We start from the raw sequence: 22,701 nt of genomic DNA, 5'->3' as shown, positions 1-22,701 counted from the left end.
TTCACTACGGAGGCAAGAAAATGATTATGAACTGTAGTAATCTGCCCCTGTATATTTACCAGGTTTGTAGGTGTGGTTTTTGAACAACATGTCGAGTTTTCCATACACCGTGGTAGCTATGGTGTGCAACTTCTCCTTAGCTGGAGACAGATGGTTGGGGTGGGGGAAGGAGAGAAAGCAAGAGAATTGTGAACCAACCCATCTCCATCTAGAGTTTGTTGGGGGAATATCTGAAGTCACTCAATGCTTGATGAAAGTGGCAGTATGCTAATTATTGTCTTGAAACATTCATTGTCTTCCAATTCTGAAGATTAATTCTTATGGCAATCAGTTCCACAAGCTGAACTATTATTCTGTTAAAGAGCCTTCTGTTTTACAGAGGCAGAATACTGACTATTTCAACAGGCAGCAATATGCTCCAGATTGGGAAATAGCCCTAGACCAGTGATGGCGAACCTTTTAGAGACCAAGTGCCCAAAACCTGGCCCCGCCCCCACTCCACCCGCTGCCCCGCCCCATCTGCCCACAGGACCACTCACCACCTCCACGGCCCCAGGCAGCCCAGCAGCGCTATGGTGGCCACACCTTCTGCCCGCACCCTGCAGCATCAACTGCATGATGGGGTGTGAGGGCAGAGTCTTGTCTATGCTGCCTGGCTGCCATGTCCTTGGCTGCGCTGCTCCGCGTGGGCCATGCTCAAGGGCGACTCTCCTTCAGGGGGGCTGCTAGAGAAGAGGGGGTTGCGGGGGAGGCAAGGCCGGGGCAACGGCACATGTGCCCACAGAGTGCTGCCTCTAGCACCCATGCCATAGGTTCGCCACCACTGCCCTAGACCTTGAACTGTGCTTAGAACAGTGCTTAGAACAGGGGTCCCCAACCCCTGGACCACAGCCCACTACTGGCCGATGGCCCGTTCAGAACTGGGTCTAGGAAGTGGCGGGTGAGCGCACATGCAGCTCCACTGGCACACGGAGATGGTGTGTGAGCACACACTTGCCAGCTGCTCACACAGAACCATACCCTCTCCCCTCCCGCTGTTCCACAAAGAAGGAAAAATTGGAGATTGCTAGCTTAGAACACCCCATTCCCATGTATTAAGCTGGTTTGTTACATCTTAAGTATCTTGCAACAAGCAGAAATCCAACTGGACTTGGCTACTATATTGGAGAGATCCAGTGACTCATAAAAAAAGGGGATGGTCTATAGTCATCCCTTCTTTTAACCTGGTTCTACCAGCCAAAATGAGTTGACAACCCTAGTTATAGGTTGGTTTGGAGAATCTCAGACTAAGCTTTGCTTGAAGCCCAGAAGAAATGGATATATGGGCCGGCCTTGCCTGGGAGACAACTCACGGATGTCGGGGGAAATCTTGAGGTTCAGTCCTTGAAGAGTATCTTGAACCCAGCCCCGCAGCCTTCGTCCTGCCGCTGGCACGACCCCGAGCCCCCAAGACTTGCGACTCAAGTTTGGGGCATAAGAGGAAAAGTGGCTAGCAAAATTGGGGTCACACTGCAAGCAAGCCAGAGAAAGGCAAGGCTCAAGAAGCAGAACAATTGCTAAGGCCACAGACAGGTTTTCACAACCCATTCTCGGCTGCGTTCCTTATTCCAGAACATGACATCTCCAGACCAGACAATGGGGGCCCTGGTGGGGCATTCTGCTTCCATAGAACTCTCCAGAACAGATGCAGTGTTCCAGAACAGCCACACCCAGTCTGGTGTCCTGTAAGATCTTTGAACTTCAATTCCCAGAATTCTCCAAAGGAAGGGCAGGCAGGAATTCTGGGAGCAGAAGATCAATGACTTTGGAGACATTGAAAATTGAAGATGACTATTCAAGAGCCCTTAACTGAATGTTTCTCAAACTTGGTAATTTTAAGATGTGTGGACTTCAGCTCCCAGAATTCCCCAGCCAGCATGCTGAAGTTGTCTTAGATGTTTCAAGAATACGGAGCACCAAATAATAATGTATTTTGAAAAATCCTGGCTATTTCCTTCTTTTTTGAAAGGAAGATTGAGATAAAGATTAGAATACTGTTTTCTACTTGACTTGTTTGTCTGATATTAATCCCTGCTTATCTACCATGTTTCCCTGAAAATAAGACCCAGTCTTTCTTTTTTTCTTTGCCTCCAAAAGAGGCACCAGTCTTATTTTCGGGGGTGTCTTTTTCATGGTCTCACCTTGCAGCAGCAGCACTGACAGCCCTGGCTGCAGGCCGACTTCTTCTGCAGTTACTCGTTGCTGCTTGCGTGCGCTGCCCCTGACCTTCATTCGCCATCAGAGGCCTTCAGGAAATGCCTCTGCAATTGAGAATGGAGCTCTGGATTGACGAACCTAGCACTCCCCCCCCCCAGTCTGTATTTCGCTGTCAGAGGTTTCCGGAAAGACCTCTGCTGCCTAGAGCCAAGCTACGGATTCAATCTGTATCTCAGTTCTTGGCTGCAGAAGCCTTTCCGGAAGGCCTCTGATGGCGAAATGGAGGCCAGGGGTGACGTGCACAAGCGGCAGTGAACGGCCACAGAAGTGGGCCGGTGAGGCAGGTGTCGATTCATGGGAGGCCTGGCTGCAATGGTAAGTGGGTGCAGGGCACATGGGGTAGCTCTACTCCCCCACTCCCCCTAGCTTGATTTTTAGGCATGTGCACCCCAAAACTAGGTCTTATTTTTGGGTAGGGCTTATATTAGGCCCACCCCCCCAAAAAAAAAATCAAGCTAGGGCTTATTTTTTGGGTAAGATAAAATAATCTTTATTGTCATTTTTTTTTTACTGTGGGCACAACGGCACACATCAAAAATGAAATTGAGTTGCTCTCAAAATGAAACACATACATGACACACCTAAACATACTATATACAACATATGTATAGGTCCATACCCCTACATGTACATAACAAATAAATATTAAATACTGTCCATCTTGAATATAAAGCTTGAGATTTCACAAGCTTAATGCTGTATGGAATGAAACTGTGGCTGAATCTGGATGTTCTGCTTCGGATACCACAGAGCCCCGTCCCAGAAGGTAACAAGGAAAACAGGTCATGAAGAGGATGTGTTGTGTCCCAGGTGATCTTAGGGACCCTGCTCAAGCAGCGCTTCTGTGCTATGTCCTGGATGGGAGGGAGGGAACTGCCAATGATCTTTTCGGCCATCCTCACCACTCTCTGCACCGCCTTCCTGTCTGAAGCAGTGATGCCTCCAAACCAGACTGTGATGCTCTCAATCGTCCCCCTGTAGAAAGTGTTCAGGACAGGGGACGGAAGATGTGCTTTTCTCTTGCGACGCAGAAAATGCAGGCATTGCTGTGCCCACTTCACCAGTTTCTCACTGTTGAGTGACCAAAGTCTTACTTTCGGGAAAACACCGTAGTTGTTCACTGCAGGAGGGGATGTGTTCTGGTCTTTTGTGTTGTGAGATTAAGCAGTTTTCACTGTGCCTTCTGATTGCTAGTTGGTGTTAATGAATGTGCTCTATTAGCACATTCTAATCACAAACTAAGAGCACTCTATTAGTTTTCTGCCTGTCTCTCCTAAATGGCATATAAATTTAATAAATGTAATAAATAAAAACAGTGGCTGTTACAATCCTCACATTGTGTGTTGTAGATGGCTATTTTTTATTCTTGGGCTACTGGGTTGTACATTTTACTTAAGATGTTTTGAATGGCTTTAGTTGTGTGCTATGATGAAACTATATGGTTGTAATAGTCTGTTATTTGTTTCTTGACATGTTTTTGATGTTTTGGAGTCATTGTATTTGAATTTGGGGGGCTATACAAATTTGTTAAATTAAAAAAATGGCAGTATTATCCTTTTCATAGTTTGCATTGGTTGTGCTATAGTGGTCAGATACTTTTTGATAAAGTTGGGTGAATATCCATTTTGCTGCAGTGTGTTTGTGATTTGAATAATATTCTTACACAGCTCCTCATTGGTAGCAGAACACTTGTTTAATGTGGGATATTTCTCATTAGACTTGCGTTTCTAATTTGCCATTATTTCCTCTGCTAATGAGGAAGTTAGGAAAGGTAGCGGGTTATTTTCGTCTTCCATTGTGAATTTTATTCCTTTGAAGATGTTGTTCTAGACATTTCGATCTGATTCTATTTGACTAGTTCGGATGTGTTGTGTTGAACAAGTAATCCTTGAGTTATGACCGTAATTGAACTTGGCAACTGCAGTCACAAGTCATGATGGTCATAAAAGGGGTTATCACATGACCAAACTCAATTTTACAATCTTTTTGCAGTGATTTTAAAGAAACATAATACTCATTAAGCAAATCCATTTTTCGCTATAGGGTGGGTTTTGCCAGCAACAGGAAGTAAATGCCATTTTCCAGCAAAACCTTCATACATTGTAATTACATGCCCCAGGTGCTGTATTTGGAATGAAGGCTGGTTGTTGAGAAGCCAAAATATGGTCATGTGACTGTAGGGGGAGGAAAGAACATTATAAATTGAAATCAGGTAGTAAGTAGCTTTTGGGGGGGTTCATCATAACTTCGAACAGTTGCTAAATGACCAGTCGTAAGTTGAGTACTATCTAAACTGCCATCTTGGATGCTTTCACTAATTCTGGGTCGATGAATTTGTTAAATTTATTTATGTATTTGATAAATGTATTTACTGCCCATCTTGTGTCTTATAGGAGTAAAGCAGAAAAAATAATAAAAAATGTTAACATAATTGCAAAACAGTATAACAATAAAGGAGAGTACAATAATATGAATTAAAAGAATGAATACGAATGCGAAGAGCAATGTGACATGGAATGAAACCATAATTTTCACCTTCTATTTTTTAGATATTTCATTTTCCAGAGATTCTGAGCTGGGGAGTTGCTAGAATAATGTCTAAGCTTTTTTGTCAGTCCTTTGGCTATCTTTCTAAATTGGGCTCCTTGATAATCTAACAAATTTAATACAAGTGTTAATGAATTTAAGCGGAAACTTAATTTAAGGGTTTTTAACTATGATATTATCCTTTAGTCCTTCGCTGTTGTAGTTGGGGGGGCAGGAATAAAAAGAGCCACCAGGAAGAGTAAGCCAAAAAACAAAAACAAAAGCAGAACAGAAATCTAGCAAAATAAAAATAAACCTTCACCTATCTATCTCATCTGTCCACGTGGAGAGGCCGTGCAGGGCAATAGAAAACGTTTGATTTTTCCAGCGAAGTATTTCCGGGAAGGGAATTCCCCACCCCATGCCATCCTTACAAGCAAAAGATACGGGTCTTACCCGTTTAAGGGAAGGAAGCCTGGCTGACGGAAAGGAGAGGCGGAAGGGGCGGCGCTTGGTTCAAATCTTGCCTGCAGGGCGGACGCCGTTTCGGACTGCGGGGAGAACGAGGCTTTTCTCACGCGTTGGGAAGGTTCGTCAAGACAGAGGCAGGTATGGATGCACGTGAGGATCTGCCTTCTTTTTGCTTTTTTTGCTTTCTTTCGCTTATATTGCATTCCCACCCCCCCAAGCAAAAGTACTATCGCCAGCTCTCCTCATTCCGGTGTTGCAATGAAGAGCAGCGCCTCGTGCAGCTAGATTTCCGCTGTCTTCCGTCCCAATCAGCCCTCCTTGCCCGCCGGGTTAGTAAAGGCATAGCAGAGGAACAGCGGCTCCAAAGGGCCCTTTAGGATGAAGGGCACAAAGAAAAAGAAATGCTTTCCGCCGAAGATACCTTGATCGCCCCTCGTGCGCTTTTCCTAATTAGATTGGCAACTGACCGGGAAAAATCTGCCCGACCTCACAACATTTCCTACTCCGGATCGGTTAATCCTCTTTACCTCCGGTGGTATGGAAAGTTTTACAAGCTGGTTTCTGCGATTAAATAGCTGTGAATATCCGTGATGTGGAGGCGGTTTGAAAAGAGGCGGTGTGTGGCTTTCCTGACCTTAAGGCGATCTTTCTAAAGCTCTTGTTTCTCAGCCTTGGCAACTTTAAGATGGGTGGACTTCAACTCCCAGAACTCCCCAACCAGCACGGGGGAATTCTGTGGATTGAAGTCCATCCATCTTACAGGTTGCTAATTTTCTGTTGCTTTTTTTTTTGTGACCCATGCCTTTGCTAACAGCATTTGCAAAATGATTTTGATTGCTGATTGAAATAGTACAAACATTTTTACTTTGATGATGCTAAGGGTCTTGGCAATCTTTAGAACTTCGGAAAGTGTGGTCCCAGGATCCCTGAAGGTCCCCCAAGACCTTTAAGGAGTTCACAGAATCAAAATTATTTGTCAGCCTATTAAAGAATTCCCATCAAACAATCATGAGAAGCAACAGGGGCAGCAGTTTTAATTTTCAGTATGGTAAATATTAGTAAATACAACCCATATAAATAAAACCTCTTTAGGAGTTTTACGTGATTTTTGTAAGCGGGGAAGGGTCCCGAGAGAAAAAAGATAAAAGCTTCATTGCCCCCCTTCTCAAATGTGATGGGTTGTAAATTTGGTCATCTCAAAATCCCAGCCTTGTAGCTCTGCTTTCTTGTCAGACAGCCAAGATGGTGGAGGACGATGAGAGTTATAGTTTAACAAATCTGGAGGATAGCAGGCTTGTGAATGTTGTTGCTTAATATGTTTCCAGATTTCCTTGGCACTGGGGTGGAGCTGTATTGGGAAAGAGACTTGCAGGAATTTCAATATCTCTTGAAAGTTCAGGAATTCTGAATGGATTCTCCTGCCTTCATTCACAGTTGCTGGGTTTCAAACAACAAATTAAAACTAAGTTAACAAATATGTTTTGCTTTCTTGTAACCACTGCTATACTCAGTGTATTGACGTAGGCTGCCAGATCAGGGCTGTGTAAATCTAGATAACACTTAATCATTTTTTGAGCTTTGTAACCCAGAACTAATACTCATGTTTAATGCAAAGTTCCCACAACCTCTTAAAACAATGTTTGGGTTCTCATTGTATGTTAATCTGCCAACTATCCTATTCCATTTTAGCGTAGTCTTGCCTGGTGTATTGAATCAGTGAGTGTATATTATGGGGCTCTTCATATGGCTGCTTATATTTAGCTCAATGTTATTTAATGTGTTCTTCATAAGTGCCAAGTTTGAAGTTTTGGCAGTTATCCTATCTTGTGTACACACAATTCAAAATAACCTCATGAGCTTCAGCAAATTATTGTTTTGTGTTCTAAAAATGATAAGTATTTATTGTTAATAAGTGACTTATTATCCTAGCCATTCATATTACCTCATACTGCCTGTGCCCTCTAAGTGCTTACTAGTAATCCTATTTTTCAGGTAGTGAATCCTGAGGGTGAGTTAGAACTATCTGGAAATTCACACCAGAAGTTTTGGCTATCTAAGATTGCAGGCTAAATTCTCTGTACTGTATTCTGAAAAGCAGAGTAGAATCTGTCCAAACCAACATCCTGCTGGGGTGTCATTTCTAACTGATGGAGGGAATAAGATTTTCTCTAAAAAGTCTGGCTGAGTTCCACGTAGAAATACACAAAGAATTTCCTGTAGCTGAAAGTCATCTTGAAAATGTGATCATTTCAATAAACTATTAAGAAGCCAGAAGTCCAACTATTCAAAGCCTTAGTGGTTTTTTTGTTTGTTTTTTTAAATAACAAGATGTGGTTTGGTATGCTGGAAAGGGAGATCCCAACATTTTTCTACTTTTCTGAGGACTAATATCTATTTCTCCTTCTTTAAAATGTGAGCTATTAAAATACTTTCCCCTCCTCTTTGTTCCATCATCATTTACTAGGGATAAGGGGGAAAATCCATAAAATCTAAATCATGTGATCATTAAATGGTTTCCCCCATTAATTTTGCTCATTGGAAGCCCCATAGGAAGGTCACCAATGGAGGTCATGTTACCCTGGGATGCTGTAACCGTCAGAAATACAAGCTATTTGTCAAGTGTCCAATTCACATAATTCACATGTAATGGTGCCTAAATGATTATACGCATACTGGAAGTGTTCAAATCTTACTCCAACCCCAGCTGGAGTGAGTCAGTCTAGTACAGGTAGTTCTCGACTTATGACCACAAGTGAGCCCAGAGCTTATGTTGCTAAGTAAGACGTTTTGCCTGATTTTACAACTTTTTCTTGCCACATTTGTTAAGCAAATCACTGCAGTTGTTAAATTAGTGACACAGTTGTTAAGTGAATCTGGTTTCCCTATTGACTTTGCTTGTCAGAAAGTCGCAAAAGATGATCACAGGGCCCCGGGACACGGCAACCGTCATAAATATGAACCAGTTGCCAAGCATCCGCATGCAAATCACGTGACCCTGGGGGTGCTGCAAAGGTGATAAGTGTGAAAACTGGTCATAAGTCACTTTTTTCAATGGTGTAACGAATGGTCACTAAATGTAATGTTGTAAATCGAGGACTACCTGTAGTAAGACAGAAAGAGTAACTGCTAATTATGATAGATTGTTCCTCTCTTCATATATGGAAGTTCATCCAGAGAAGCCATGAGAATTGATTATAATGTAATTTTTTTATTATTATTCATGTGAATAAGCAAAATCAATGACCTGACATGCATTATGGTAGCTATTGAATTAAGAGCTGTTTGGAAGTGGAACATCCTGCCTTGGGTGGCACTAAACTCAGCTTAAGCTGAAATGGGACAGCCATATCTCAGCTATGCTATTGATAGGAGGAGGTTGGCCTTGATGACCTTTGAGGTACCCTTCACTCTCTCACTCCAGTGGGACTTTTACTTACAAAATAAGGCGAGAAGGGTGATCTTCCCTTGCCCCTTTAAACTGGCTCTTTTTTATATGTCTTCTCTTCCCCCTTCAGCTTTGCAGCTGTTTTCGGATCCTGCTGTTGTGTTGGCCAAAGGCCAACACACCCTTTCAGAAAGTTTAAATGGCAGAGGAAGTGGCCCTTCTAAATAAATAAGGTTACTAGGTATTTTAATTTTTTATTCCCCTTTTCAGTGGCTTTTTGGTGGAGGGCAGCTGTCCCCGCCAATGCACTTCAGCGGCATTACTCATTGAGGTTTTGCATCAGTTCAGCCGAATTGAGGAACTTCAAGTTGGGGGTTGATAGGAAAACAAACACTTTGACACTCTTCCTCAGTGGCTTCCATACATCTTTTGCCTATGCTGTCTGTACATCTTGTTTTGAATGTGTTTTTGTAAATTGATTGCTTCGCCTGTTTACCTCTGTAAATCAGGATTTCTCAACCTTGGCAATTTTAAGCTGTGTGGACTTCAACTCCCAGAATTTCCCAGCCATTAAGAGGAATGGCTTTGTTTAATTTGTTTAATTAAATTTTTATGCAGCCTATCTCCTCTGTAAGGCCATAGAACCACAGACTCTGGCTGGCTTACAAACTATGTAATTTGATTAAGTTTCATTTCTCCTGTGGATGCCCCACAGGAGAAATGAAACTTAATCAAATTATATAGCTGAGGCTCAAGGATGAAAACTCACCTTTTTAATAGGAGCATCTATTTTTGGTGTCTTGACTCCTGGCAGCTACCCGGACAAGTAAATGCTGTTTTCTTAGCAACTTTTTCAGAAGTGGTTTGTCATTGGCTTCTTCCTTTGGCTGAGATAGAAAAACTGGCCAAAAGTCTCCCAGCTGGCTTCTCTGCCTAAAGCATTATTAGGACTCATGTACTCCTTATTTCCAGAAATTACTAGTCCAGTGTTTCTCAATCTTGGCAACTTTACAATAAACTTCCAAGGCTGAGAAACACTGCACTAGTTTGAATTGGCATTCAGGAACACCTACAATGTGGCCCTTTTGTTCTCAAGTGTGTTCATAACCATCTAACTCTGGAACTTACATTTTTTATATTTTATTAGTGCAATGGCATGGGTCTCACAACAATTACTTTTGCACCAGTTTTTTGTTTCTTAGTTTCTGATGTTTTTGGTGGTGCGGTTTTCTCTGTATAAAATAAGCCTCAATAGTTGGGTATACAGCATCCAGAGAACCACAGATGTGGGGTTGCTTAGAAACACAGTCAATAAACAAATGTGTTGCCTGGTCAGCAGATCGAGATAAATTTTGCTGTCCTCCTGAATTTCTCATTGGTGTTATTCAAATCCAGAGTCGGTTTGGTGTAGTGCAGGAGTCTCCGAACTTGGCAACTTTAAGATTTGTGGACTTCAACTCCCAGAATTCCCTAGCCGGTATAGTTGCAGCGGACCATGACCAGAGCCCTGGTGTAGTGGATAAGATGCTGGCCAGAAACTGGAAGACTGTGAGTCTTAGTCTTCCTTAGGCATCAACACCAGCTGAATGACTTTGAGACAATCCCTCCCTCTCAGCTGAATCCACCTCACAGGGTTGCTGTTGTGGGGAAATGGATGGCAGCATTATGCACACTACCTTGTATTGCCCAAAATCAAAGGAGGATGATTTCAGAATGCACTGAATTACAAGGCAGTCATCTTCATGTGTTGTATGATGGAGAGCCAGTTTAGAGTAGCGGCTAAGATGCTGGCCTAGAAAGCAGGGGACACTGTGAGTTCTTGTCCAGTGACTTTGGGCCAGTCATTTCTCAGACCAACCCACTTCACAGGGTTGTTATTACAGATGGATGGATGGATGGATGGATGGACGGACAGACGCATGGATGGATAGATAGATAGATAGATAGATAGATAGATAGATAGATAGATAGATAGATAGATAGATAGATAGATAGATACTGTGTTTTGACAAAAATAAGACCTACCCTGAAAATAAGCTCTAACCTGATTTTTTGGGGTGGGCCTAATATAAGCCCTACCTCAAAAATAAGCCCAGGGAGATGGGCGTGGCCAGCATAAGTGGTGGGCATACAGGGGCCGATGGTGTCCAGCAGAGCTGCAGCCCGCTGGCCCCTTGGCGCAGAGCAGGTAAGTCTGCGTGCAGAGGTGAGGGGGGAACTGTTTGGGCACTTGTGGGATGCTTGGAAACCGAGCAATTCGCTCAGTTCCCAAGCGCCCCATAGGCGCCCAAACACGTTTCTCCCAAACGAAGATCTGACGGACACTGGAACTTCGTCTGCTTGCGAATGGGGCACTTTGAAAAGGAGCGATTAGCTCCGTTTCAAAGCGCACCATTCACAAGCAGACAAAGATTCCAGTCTCCATGAGATCTCCGTTTGGGAGAAAAGTGTTTGAGGGCCTATGGGGCAGCTCTACCCTCACCCCCAACTGCCTTGCCACGCAGCCTCCTGCTGAGAGCCACCACAGAAATAGGCCAGCAGCCACGCGGCCTTCTGCTGGACCGAGCTGTTGCTGCTGCAACACAAGGCTGGTGTCGGGGAAAAAAATAAGACACCCCCCCAAAATAAGACCTACTGCCTCTTTTGGAGGCAAAAAAGTATGAAACCGGGTCTTATTTTTGGGGAAACCTGATAGATCAGTGGTTCTCAACCTTCCTAATGCCGCGACCTTTAATACAGTTCCTCATGTTGTGGTGACCCCCAACCCTAAGGGCTCTCCAAGCGCGCACCGATGCCGCCCACTCACCCGCCGTGCCCGGGGCTCAGCGCACCTCGCCTGTCCTCACCTCACTTTCGAAGGTCGCCGGCCTGCCCAGATCCAGCTGGCCGGGGAGGGGGGAGCAGGAAGGCCACTCCACCCAGCCTGGTTGGAGAAGCACCCAGACGGGGAGAGAGAGAGAGCCAATAGGGCGACAGCACCATCAGAGCTTAGTTCAGCCTCCTCCGCGGAAAGGGCCACAAAGCAGCGCAGCCTCCGTTAGGAGATGCTCAATGGAAACAAATCTGGTGCTGCAACGGCCCCCAGCTCGAAGCCGTGCGGAGACGGATAGAGGAGCGGTGTCTCGGTTCCTAAAACCATCGGAAATATGTGTTTTCCGATGGTCTTAGGCAACCCCTGTGAAAGGGTCGTTCGACCCCCAAAGGGGTCGCGACCCACAGGTTGAGAACCGCTGCAATAGATAGATGGATGGATGGATTTGACAATGGAATGGAACCACTCTAAGCAGAGGCAGTCTAGCTTACTTAGCACATCGTGCAAGAAGGGAAATGCCTTGCTTATGCATTTCCTGGAAATCTGAAGCCAGTACCAAACAGACTGTAAACTGAGATATGTTTTTTCTTACCCCAGATGCCTTAATTTCTGTAATACAGGTTTTGTTTATTTACTGTAGTTATATTCTCCCTTTCCTACAGGGGCTCAAAATGGCATCTAGAGCACTACCTCTCCCTACTTTTTTCTTATTACTTACAACCCTGTAAGGTAGGTTAAATCCAGCCTTGCCTTCTCCAATTCCTCCAGCATCCCGTAAGGCCGGCTTGCCAAGCTCTTTGTTGTTGCTGTGGATTATGGTGATTGGAATCAGTTTTTCTGGAGAGAGGCTACTGGGTTGGGAAAGACTGAGCTAAACTGCAGCAAACAGGTTCATTTCAGAAGAAAATTAGTAATTTGTTGTCTTGAGCTTCAAAAGGAGATCTTCGCTATCTTCTCCTTTTCGCAAGTTGGGTAAACATTCACTGGATTTCCGCTTTCTTAACAGAACTGAAATGGGTGCTTACAGGATGCGGTGACAGCAGGTTCTGAGTGGTTTCTTAGTAATCGGGGAGTCACAGCATCCGTCTGCTGCTGCCTTCTCCCTACTTGCTCTCACACTGCATCTGATGAGAGGCCTTTTTGAGAATTAGCGGAGTCTTCTCAAAATGTGGCTTTCTGGATGAGATTGAGTGAGGAGTTCATTGGGATTTTTATACATGGTTCTCCACAAACAGGATCGGTGGAAGGTCCAACATTAGGAGGTGTCTATCTGTGCATACCGATTTGTGGAAAGGAGAAACTGGCCCCGTGTGGCTTTGGCAGTCAATGGAGGTAATCCCAAGGGAACTTGGATTGATTGGTGCTGGGTCTATCCAGGGCTGAGAAGCAGATAAGGAAACTCCCATATTCAGAGTAAGTCTATCAATATTGGGAATGAACTTTAGGTTTTGCTCACATGTCCTGGCAAGCATCCCAGGGGGGATACCAGATGCTGGGCTAGAAGGACTTTGGATATGATTATTTTAAATTCAGACACCACCCCAGGAAAATTACCAGACAGATTCTTATATGGCCACTGAGTGGGAAGTAATTAAAGGAAACTTAAAGGAATTAAATAGCTGGTTTTAGAAGGGAGGGGAAGAGGAGGTGTCTTCTTGTTAACCTCCCTCCTTTTTTTTTCTCAGTCAGGCAACCTTCACAGCTATTACTGCTCCAGAGAAATTTCTATTATCTTTTTTCAGTGATATGTGCAGTATATTAGAAGTGTTAGGAAGCAATGAAGATTCTTCAAATCAGAGAAGATGCTAAGAAATCAGAGTCTCTCTTTTTCTCTTTAAATGTGAGGCTGAGAACTCTTTACTTCTTGCACACGTCATTCATAGTATAGCTAATTCTCAACTTATGACCAGACACTTAGTGACCATTCAAAGTTACGAAGGACTTCCTGAGAGCTACTTATGACCTGGTTCCAAAGTTATGATGGCCACGCCTCTGCAGTCACATGACCAAGCAGGTCAGATAATTGACAACAGGCCCATGTTTATGGTCATTTGCAGCATCCCATGGTCATATGACCATGTTTTACTGCATTTTTGCTGAAACCAGTTTTTGGCAAAAACGCCCAATAACAAACAATGGGTTTGCTTTACGACCAATGTTAGCTTAAAAAGGTCATAAAACCGGATCAGTCACATGGATGACCCGCTTTATGACTGTCACGACTTACAACCATAATAGGCAGGCTACAATTAGGATCATAAATTGAGAGCTATTTCTATTGCTGTTGTGTACATCTTACTATTGCTACTGTCTTTTTCTCAAAGTTGCATTTCCACTAAGGCAAGTTTTTTGACCCAGCCATATGTGTAAATACTACCTTGTTTTTTTAAAATGGGAATTTGAATAGAATATAAAAGAAGTACCCAAAGAACCATATTTTACAATTTGTTTTGAGACCGTCCTTTAGATTTCTTTCCTTTCCCACCTCCCTCAAACTTCTTTGTATATATTTTTGTCTTGCAGATTACGGATTTCACCAGTGGAATTCAAAAGGAGATTTAAAGGTGTTGGTTATAGCAGTCGTCCCTGGAAGGCACGTCGTGGTGGTGGTGGTTTCCTAGATCTCAGAAACTTTGGGGAGCAGGAGATGGCCAACCCTTTGAAACAAGTTTTTAACAAGGATCGGACCTTCCGGCCTAAACGGAAATTTGAACCCGGGACACAGCGCTTTGAGCTTCACAAAAAGGCCCAGGCATCCCTTAATGCTGGGCTGGATTTAAAGCTGGCTGTGCAGCTCCCACATGATGAGGAACTGAACGATTGGGTGGCTGTTCATGTGGTGGACTTTTTCAACCGCATCAACCTCATTTATGGGACAATAAGTGATTATTGCACAGAAAAGTCCTGCCCGGTCATGTCCGGTGGCCCAAAGTATGAGTATCGGTGGCAGGATGAGAAATACCGCAAGCCCACTGCCCTTTCTGCGCCTAAATACATGAACCTTCTCATGGATTGGATTGAAGTACAGATCAACAACGAGGATCTCTTCCCTACAAACGTTGGTGAGTTTGATGGGAAGATGTTGAACAGGCTGGGAAGAAAATTAGAGAATTGATCATAAAATGAACATGAGCTTTAGGCAAAAATGACTAATGCAACTGTATACTTAATAATCATGGAATTACAAGTGCAGGTAGTCCTCGACTTACAACAGTTCATTTGGTGACCATCCAGAGTTACAACGGCACTGAAAAAAGTGACATGACCGTTTTTCATACCGTGTTTCCCTGAAAGTAAGGCCTATACCAGTGGTGGCAAACCTATGGCACAGGTGCCAGAGGCAGCACTCAGAGCTCTCTCTGTGGGTACGCGTCCCGTCGCCCCAGTCCTAGGCCTACAGCTGGGTTTTATAAAACCTTTTTGCTTTAGGCCTCCACCACCGTGTACAAAAAAAAGAGGTTCAATCAGTCAATTTCAGCTTCTCGCGGGAAAAAAAAAAGATCTTGCAAAGTTGGAATTGATTGATTGAACTTTTTAGTCCCACCCAGTCTGCCGTTACCACCGCAGCCACGCCCACCCAATGGGCCACACCCACCCGGCACTCGACGATGCATAAGTGGGTTTTGGGTTGCAGTTTGGGCACTCAGTCTCTAAAAGGTTCGCCATCACTGGCCTATACCAACAATAAGCCTAGCTTGATTTTGGGGTGTGGGCCTAATATAAGCCTTTTCCCAAAAATAAGCCCTAGTTTGGGGGCGAGGTACACACCTAAAAATCAAGCTAGGGTGGGAGTGGGGAGCTGCCCTACCCGCCCCGCACCCACTTACCTTGCAGCCAGGCCTCTCCTTGCTGGCCCACTTCTTCTGCGGCCTCTTCTGCAGCCAGGCCTGCATTTCTCAGTCACAGGGTTGATTCAATCCATAGCTCTGTTCTGCAAGACTTCAGCAGCTGAGCACCAAGCTATGGATTGAATCTATAGCTTGGTACTCGGCTGCTTAGGCCTTCTGGAAAGGCCTGACTGCAAAATGCAGGCCCGAATGCAGCTGCAAAACTTCAGCCCCAGAAGAAGTGGACTGTCTGGGTGGGGTTGTCGCTGCCTACCCCAAAAATAAGACCTGGTGCCTCTTTTGGGGGCAAAAAAAAAAAAAACCAAGACCCTATCTTATTTTCGGTACTTACAACCCCTGCAGTATCCCCATGGTCACATGATTAAAAATTCAGAAGCTGTGAATTGGTTCATATTTATGACGGTCGCAGTGTCCCTGGGTCACATGATATCCCTTTGTGACTTTCTGACAAGCAAAGTCAGCAGGGAAGCCTGCTTCACTTAACAACAGTGTTACTAACTTGACTGCAGTGATTCACTTAACAACTGTGGCAAGAAAGATCATAAATGGGGCAAAATACGCTTAACAAATGTCTCACTTAGCAACATAAATTTAGGCTCAATTGTGGTCATAAGTCGAGGATTACCTATACTCCTCTAACTTAACAACCACACCTGGGAACAGAATTTCCATTGCTAAACAAGGCAGTAGTTAAGTGAATCACACTCAATTTTATGAATTTTTTTTTGCTACAGTTGTTAAGCGAGTCACTATAGTTGTTAAGTGAATTATGCATTTCTTAAATGAATCCAGTTTCCTCTATTGACTCTGCTTATCAAGCTGGGAAGGGTGCAAATGGCAACCACATGATCCCAGGACACTGCGACTCTCACTAGTTGCCAAATGCCTAAATTCTAATCACATGACAGGAGGGAGGCTGCAACAGTCGTAAGTGTGAGAACCGGTAGTAAGTCACTTTTTTTGGTGCCATTGTAACGTTGAACGGTCACCAAATAAGAGGACTACTTGTAGTTATTAAACTCTGCTTTTATGTTATGGTAGTTAGATATTTGGAGGGATGAGACCTAAACTTGGATCAAGTGGTAGATACATGGGCTTTGTAGTATGTTCAAAAAAGTCAAGATGGTCATAGCAGGAATGGTGTGATTGAAACTGGTTTTTAGGCGTGTCACTGAGGATGCCAGCAGGAGGCTGAACAAATGCAGAGGGTTGAGGCCTCTAAGGACCCCTTTATAAGTGGTTAAAAATATGAAAATAAAAATAGGTGGATTGATACCTAAATGGGCAGAGGCAACTCTTAAGGAACTTAAAATTCCCAAAATATTGGCTGAACCTAGGAGCAAATTCTGAACAATGAAAGCAGTTCAAGAATGGAGCCATTTACATACAGAAAGGAATTTTGACGAAGTGTTCATTTCATTACTTGACTTTGTGCAATATCTATGGGGCCCGGAATGTTTTGTAAAAAAGGTTGGAATCTTGAGATCTTGATTATTCCTGAGATTGGAGACTTCAGATCAGGAGATAAAAAGGGGGAAAATGCTCAGTGATTGAGGGTTGGGCAGCAGACAGATTTAATAAATTAAATTGTTAAATTTTAAACTGGAACTCAGATAACTGGGTTTCAGACAATATATAATCCACAATGTTCTTTGTCAAACTTCATAAGCAAGCAGCCTCCCTCCTTCCCTTCTGTTAATTCCACACACACCCCTTACACCATAATGGATGGATATTGAGAGGGAGTTGTATTGAAATCCAGTTCTCCTTGCTTCATCCTCTCTACAGCTGCCTTTACACTCAGCTCTGGCTTGCTAAATTCTAGTCTGTTGATTAAACAGAATATCAGGTTAGTGTTCAGCATAGTATTCTGAACTCAGTTTATATCTTGGTGAAATCTTAAATTATAGTCGCCTATTTTGGCTGCAGAGTATGTAGCCCAACTCTTCCTTATTTTCTTTCCTCTTCCTTGGTGCTGGAAAGGGATACTCCAATTTTGGAAGTATACAACTTGCATAGATAATATTGGCCTACCATCTTTCCTGCCATTGATACGATAAATTGATTAAATAAATTGAGGGAGGAAGGAAGGAAGGAAGGGAAGGGAAAGGAAGAAAATTAATTGTCACGGTGCAGAGGCAGACTCCATTTCCTAAGAACTTCCTCCAAAATTGTGAAAAAGATACCTCTCCCGTCTCTTCCGAGGCTTTGTCCATGTCTACATCCACCACTTATGATGTATCGCTCAAATGGGTTCGGTTCAAGCCCAGTGAATACCTGAAAGGAAGCACGAAGCTACTATTTCATTACTTGACTCTTGACAACAAGGAATTGGGCCTCTGGTGAGTGCAGGGTAAAAAAGCTTTTGCTCTGGCATCCCCTTGATTGCTTCAGATCGGGAGGCTGATGAGAAAAGGGGGGGGATGGAGGGCTCCTTGAGGAGCTTGGGCAGCAAGACAGATTTAACAATTTTAAATCCAGAACCAGTGGGACTTCAGATGGCAGTCTCTGAAGGGTTGATATATAATCCACAATGTTCTTTGTCCAACTTCATAAGCAAGCAGCCTCCCTCCTTCCCTTCTGTTAATTCCACACATACCCCTTACACCATAATGGATGGATATTGAGAGGGAGTTGTATTGAAATCCAGTTCTCCTTGCTTCATCCTCTCTACAGCTGCCTTTACACTCAGCTCTGGCTTGCTCAATTCTAGTCTGTTGATTAAACAGAATATCAGGTTAGTGTTCAGCATAGTATTCTGAACTCAGTTTATATCTTGGTGAAATCTTAAATTATAGTCGCCTATTTTGGCTGCAGAGTATGTAGCCCAACTCTTCCTTATTTTCTTTCCTCTTCCTTGGTGCTGGAAAGGGATACTCCAATTTTGGAAGTATACAACTTGCATAGATAATATTGGCCTACCATCTTTCCTGCCATTGATACGATAAATTGATTAAATAAATTGAGGGAGGGAGGAAGGAAGGAAGGGAAGGGAAAGGAAGAAAATTAATTGTCACGGTCTTCCACAGGTACTCCATTTCCTAAGAACTTCCTCCAACTTGTGAAAAAGATCCTCTCCCGTCTCTTCCGCGTCTTTGTCCATGTCTACATCCACCACTTTGATCGTATCGCTCAAATGGGTTCGGAAGCCCATGTGAATACCTGCTACAAGCACTTCTACTATTTTGTAAAAGAGTTCAATCTCATAGACAACAAGGAATTGGAGCCTCTGGTGAGTGCAGGGTTGGGGCTGCTTTTGCTGGCATTCCACTTTGGAAGCTGTGGTTCAGATACCTGATGAGTGGCATTTGGGGGGATGGAGGGCTCCCCCTCCTGAGCTACCCAAAGTATGGCACAATTTCATCCAGAACCAGTGGGATTTGGCAGTCTCTGAAGGGTTGGGTTGTTTTAAGAAAAAAGGTACATTTTTATTTAAGGCACAGTATTCATTAGGACGGGTTATTGTTGAAGCTTAGTATATTAATTTATATAACCACCCATTTCTGAGTGGCTTACCATAAAACAAAACAGCTCTTACATCCATTCAAAACAAGGGAGACTACAAATAAATAAGAGCACGGAAGAGTGATTTTAAAAATGAATATAAAAAGAATATACAGTATTTATTCCATTTCAGTTTCCCTGATGCATAAAACGCATGTCATCAACTTGAGGTTTTTTACTTACTTATTAATTGGCATTAGATATTTAACAATGTTGAATAAACATTCATACCTCTGCAGAAGAAAAGAAAAACAAGGAAGGAAAGGGAGGCACACCCAGGTGCTTTCCATCCGTAACTGGACAATCCTTCCAACAGCTTTATGGTTGACAAGGTGGAATAAATGACACTGGACTATTGAGACTTATTCATTTTATTTATTTAGAAAATGTATATGGCTACCTATCTTAGCTATGTAACTCTAGGCCACTATCAGCAAAAAACAATAAATTCTCTGTAGACGAAACCAAAAAACAGAATGAAAATTATCATATAATAATGGATACACTATATAATCCAGTGTTTCGCAACCTTAGCAACATGAAGATGTCTGGACTTCAACTCCCAGAATTCCCCAGCCAGTACACTGGCTGAGGAATTTTGGGAGTTGAAGTCCACACTTCTTAAAGTTTTGACTATTCCATAAGGCAAATGCCACAAGAGAGAAGGCACATCTTCTTGGTTTCAGAATGGACCTGGAGTGCTCCAGCCCTCTCAAATCGTGTGGGATGGGCAAAAATGGGATGGAGATAGATAATCTCATAAGTACTACCTTGCAGGGCTGTAAAGGTGATAACCAGCAGCTTGAATTGCACCCAGAACTACCTTGACAATGTGACCACAGAGAATGGAAAGAAAGGCTGGAGAAGATGCCCACTTAACCCTGGCACCAGGTGGTGTTGGTGGTGTTCTGCACTCTGAACCCAGCACTGTTTAGGTGGGCTGCCTTCTTTGGCATAGAAAGGAATTAAAATGGCATACAGTTCCATTGTCTGCTGTAGTCCTACCCAAGTGTTCCCTACCTTAAAATTAGCCTCCAGAAAGGCTAACGGGCTGTTTTTTAAAAATAAATACAGGTAGTCCTTGACTTACAAGCACAATAGAGCCCAAAATTTCTGTTGGTAAACAAGGCAGTTGTTAACTGAGTTTAGCCCCATTTTGCGACCTTTTTTGACACAACTGTTAAGCGAATTGCTGCAGTTGTAATATTATGTGGTGGTTAAGTGAATCTGACTTCATCCATTGACTTTGTTGGAAGCCAACTAGGAAGGTTACAAATGAAGATCAATGATCCTGGGACAGTGGAACTATCATAAATTCATCCCAGTTAACAAGCACCCAAATTTATTTATTTATTTATTTATTTATTTATTTTATGAGACTTATATACCGCTTTAAGTGCAAGCACTCTCTAAGCGGTGTACACCAGTAAGCAATGTATATATATATATTTACATTGCCCCCAACAATCTGGGTCCTCATTTTACCTACCCCGGAAGGATGGAAGGCTGAGTCAACCTTGAGCCGGTGAGATTTGAACTGCTGTCCTGCTGAACACAGTCAGCTAAAGTGGCCTGCAGTACTGCACTCTAACTGCTGCGCCACCTCGGCTCTTTGGAGGCTCTTTGGATCATGTAGCCATGGGGATGCTGCAACAGTCGTAAGTGTGAACAATAGTCATAAGTCCTTTTTTTTAGTGTCCCAGTAACTTCGAATGGTCACTAAAAGAATGGTTATAAGTCAAGGACTACCTTTATTTTACTCTGTAATTCCCACATGCAGGGCGGCTTCTGTTGTACCCATCAGTTCTACATGAGTTTGTTTGCTTTTCTTGTCATTGGCACAAGGGTCAAATGACAACTCTGCTTTTTTTTTAAATTGCATTAATTTTGAGATCCTGTGGTATGGATATACACTAGCCCTGTTGATGTTATCTAAGGTAGATAATGAAACGTCTGCAAGAAACATTTGGTGCAAACTTAGTCCAGGATGGCTGATAGGGGGCCATACCGAGACTCTAAACTTTACAGTGGCTCCCGGAATGGAGCACCCCTTGAATTGCCCTCCTTCCAGTGCCAGGGTGAAATTCCTCACCTTAGCGCCTTCAGTGGGTATTTTGGGGGCATACTACTGCACGTAGGTCACTGGAAAAGCAAAAGAATTGCTTTACACTTTGTGCGGGACTCTCAGATTCCGCCTGATGTCTGACCTGCCCCAGTTGGTCCCCTCAGGAAAGCAAGTCTCTTGAATCCATTGACTTGAATCAAAAGAACGTTTACTGAGAGAAACTGGATGCAGTAAAGTCAGGCGGAATCTGAAGGTCTCACCAAAGCACAAAGCAATTCTTTTGGTTTCCCCAGTCCCAACCCCCCTCCCCCATCAGCCCACTGGCAACTAGTGTGATCCAAGAAGACGTTTTGAGAGTGTTGAGGTGATAGGCAGATAACAAATCACACTCAGGGCATGAAAACCGGCTGGGAACAACTCTGTCCCGTCTCTGAAGAGAGTCCCACTCCTTAATTCCCAAGCGAACTGCAGAAGCGGAAAAATCCTGAGCATGCAATCCCCTGTTCCCCCCTCAGCACGATGACAGGACACCACCAGAGTACGATGGTTTAATGACTATTTTGTGGTGGTTGTTAAGCAAATCAGTGGTTTGCTATGGGCTGGCTTTGCTGAAAACCAGAAATAAATGCAGCTTTTCGGCAAAACTGTTGTAAAACTCGGCATTGTGACCCCAGGACTCTGCCAATAGCCATTGATACGGTCCAGTTGCCAAGTGCCCAGAGTGCAGTCACATGGGCTAGGAGGGGAGGTGGCCATTTTGACTTCAAAATGGAGTCATAAGTGCCCACAGGAAGGGCTATCAGAACTTTGAATGGTTATTAAGCAACCAGTTATAATTCATGGGTTACTTTAGTTCAGTATACGAGTAGTCCTTAACTTACAATGGTTCATTAAGTAACCGTTCCAAATTACAACAATACTGAAAAAAGTCACTTAGGACTGTTTTTCACATGACCATGGCAGCATCCCCATGATCACCTGATCAAAATTCAGATACTTGGCGACTGACTCATATTTATGATGGTTGCAGTGTCCCGGAGTCCTGTGATCACCTTTTATAATCTTTTGACAAGCAAAAGCAATGGGGAAACCCAATTCACTTAACAATCATATTACTAATTTAACAACTGCAGTGATTCACTTTAAAACAGTGGTTAAAAAAAAGGTAAAATAGGGCAAAACTCACTTAACAACTGTTTCCCTTAGCAACAGAAATTTTGGGCTCAATTATAGTCCTAAGTCGAGGACTACTTGTAATAACATATTTTTTTGGAAATGTGATTTCTAAGTGACATTTAACTGTGCTGTCTTTGACAGAAGGACATGACTTCGCGGATGTGTCACTGACGTCTTAGGAATTTGTCTGCCGTCTTTCAAGCCGATGCCGTCAGAAAACCTGGCCCTGGATTGAAGACCATCCCTGCCCACCAAACAAGATCTTATCATCTGGAGGGACTTTAATTTTTATACACCTCTGTTTTTTGTTTTTTAAAAAAAGAGCTTTCCCAAGCTCTTGTAATGAAATGTTTTGTAAAATCACTCTGATTGTTGGATGATTGAAGTATGTACGTTCGTTTAAAAAAGAAAAGAACCACCGTTAAATGTAAGGCATCCTTTAGATCTCCATGTCTTTCTTCTCGTGTCACGGGGCCGGGGGGGAGGGGGGGGCTGATTTGGAAGTGTTGTTTTGAGGTTTTCCGCCAAAACAGAAGTCAACACTTGTGGAATCAAACAAGCAACCAACTGAAATGAGGAGAAATCCACTGACACACATGTAAATAGCTTAGGAGTCTGCTTTGGCCGTTAATTGGAATCACCCGTGTTGCAAAAAAAA

At 43.3% G+C, this 22,701-nt stretch overlaps 2 protein-coding genes across 6 annotated transcripts in view; one reads left to right on the top strand and one right to left on the bottom strand.

The window, feature by feature from the left end:
* The window catches only part of IZUMO4 (IZUMO family member 4), a 21,376-nt gene extending 19,397 nt beyond the window's left edge, over positions 1-1,979 (bottom strand). The window contains exons 1-2 of the mRNA XM_039328485.1: positions 1,353-1,979; positions 60-140 (exon numbers count right to left, since the gene is read on the bottom strand). Coding sequence (XP_039184419.1) covers positions 60-140; positions 1,353-1,587 — 316 coding nt within the window. The 5' untranslated portion in view covers positions 1,588-1,979. The remainder of the gene's footprint in view (positions 1-59; positions 141-1,352) is intronic.
* MOB3A (MOB kinase activator 3A) overlaps positions 1-22,701 on the top strand; it is a 22,894-nt gene extending 193 nt beyond the window's left edge. Inside the window, exons 1-5 of one of the 5 annotated variants that reach the window (XM_039328489.1) lie at positions 5,301-5,391; positions 12,686-12,782; positions 13,974-14,512; positions 18,328-18,530; positions 22,185-22,701. In XM_039328489.1, the coding sequence (XP_039184423.1) occupies positions 14,098-14,512; positions 18,328-18,530; positions 22,185-22,214 (648 nt within the window). In that variant the 5' untranslated portion in view covers positions 5,301-5,391; positions 12,686-12,782; positions 13,974-14,097 and the 3' untranslated portion in view covers positions 22,215-22,701. Of the gene's footprint in view, positions 1-5,238; positions 5,392-12,685; positions 12,864-13,973; positions 14,513-18,327; positions 18,531-22,184 lie in introns of those variants that run through there. The other 4 variants (XM_039328488.1, XM_039328487.1, XM_039328491.1 and 1 more) reach the window with 4 other exon arrangements.

This window comes from Crotalus tigris, unplaced genomic scaffold, assembly GCF_016545835.1.
Source record: "Crotalus tigris isolate CLP2741 ecotype Arizona unplaced genomic scaffold, ASM1654583v1 scf7180000024379.1109085, whole genome shotgun sequence".
NCBI classification, from domain to species: Eukaryota; Metazoa; Chordata; class Lepidosauria; order Squamata; family Viperidae; genus Crotalus; species Crotalus tigris.
Note: the sequence above shows the minus strand (reverse complement) of the source record. Positions and strands in the feature narration are given on the sequence as shown.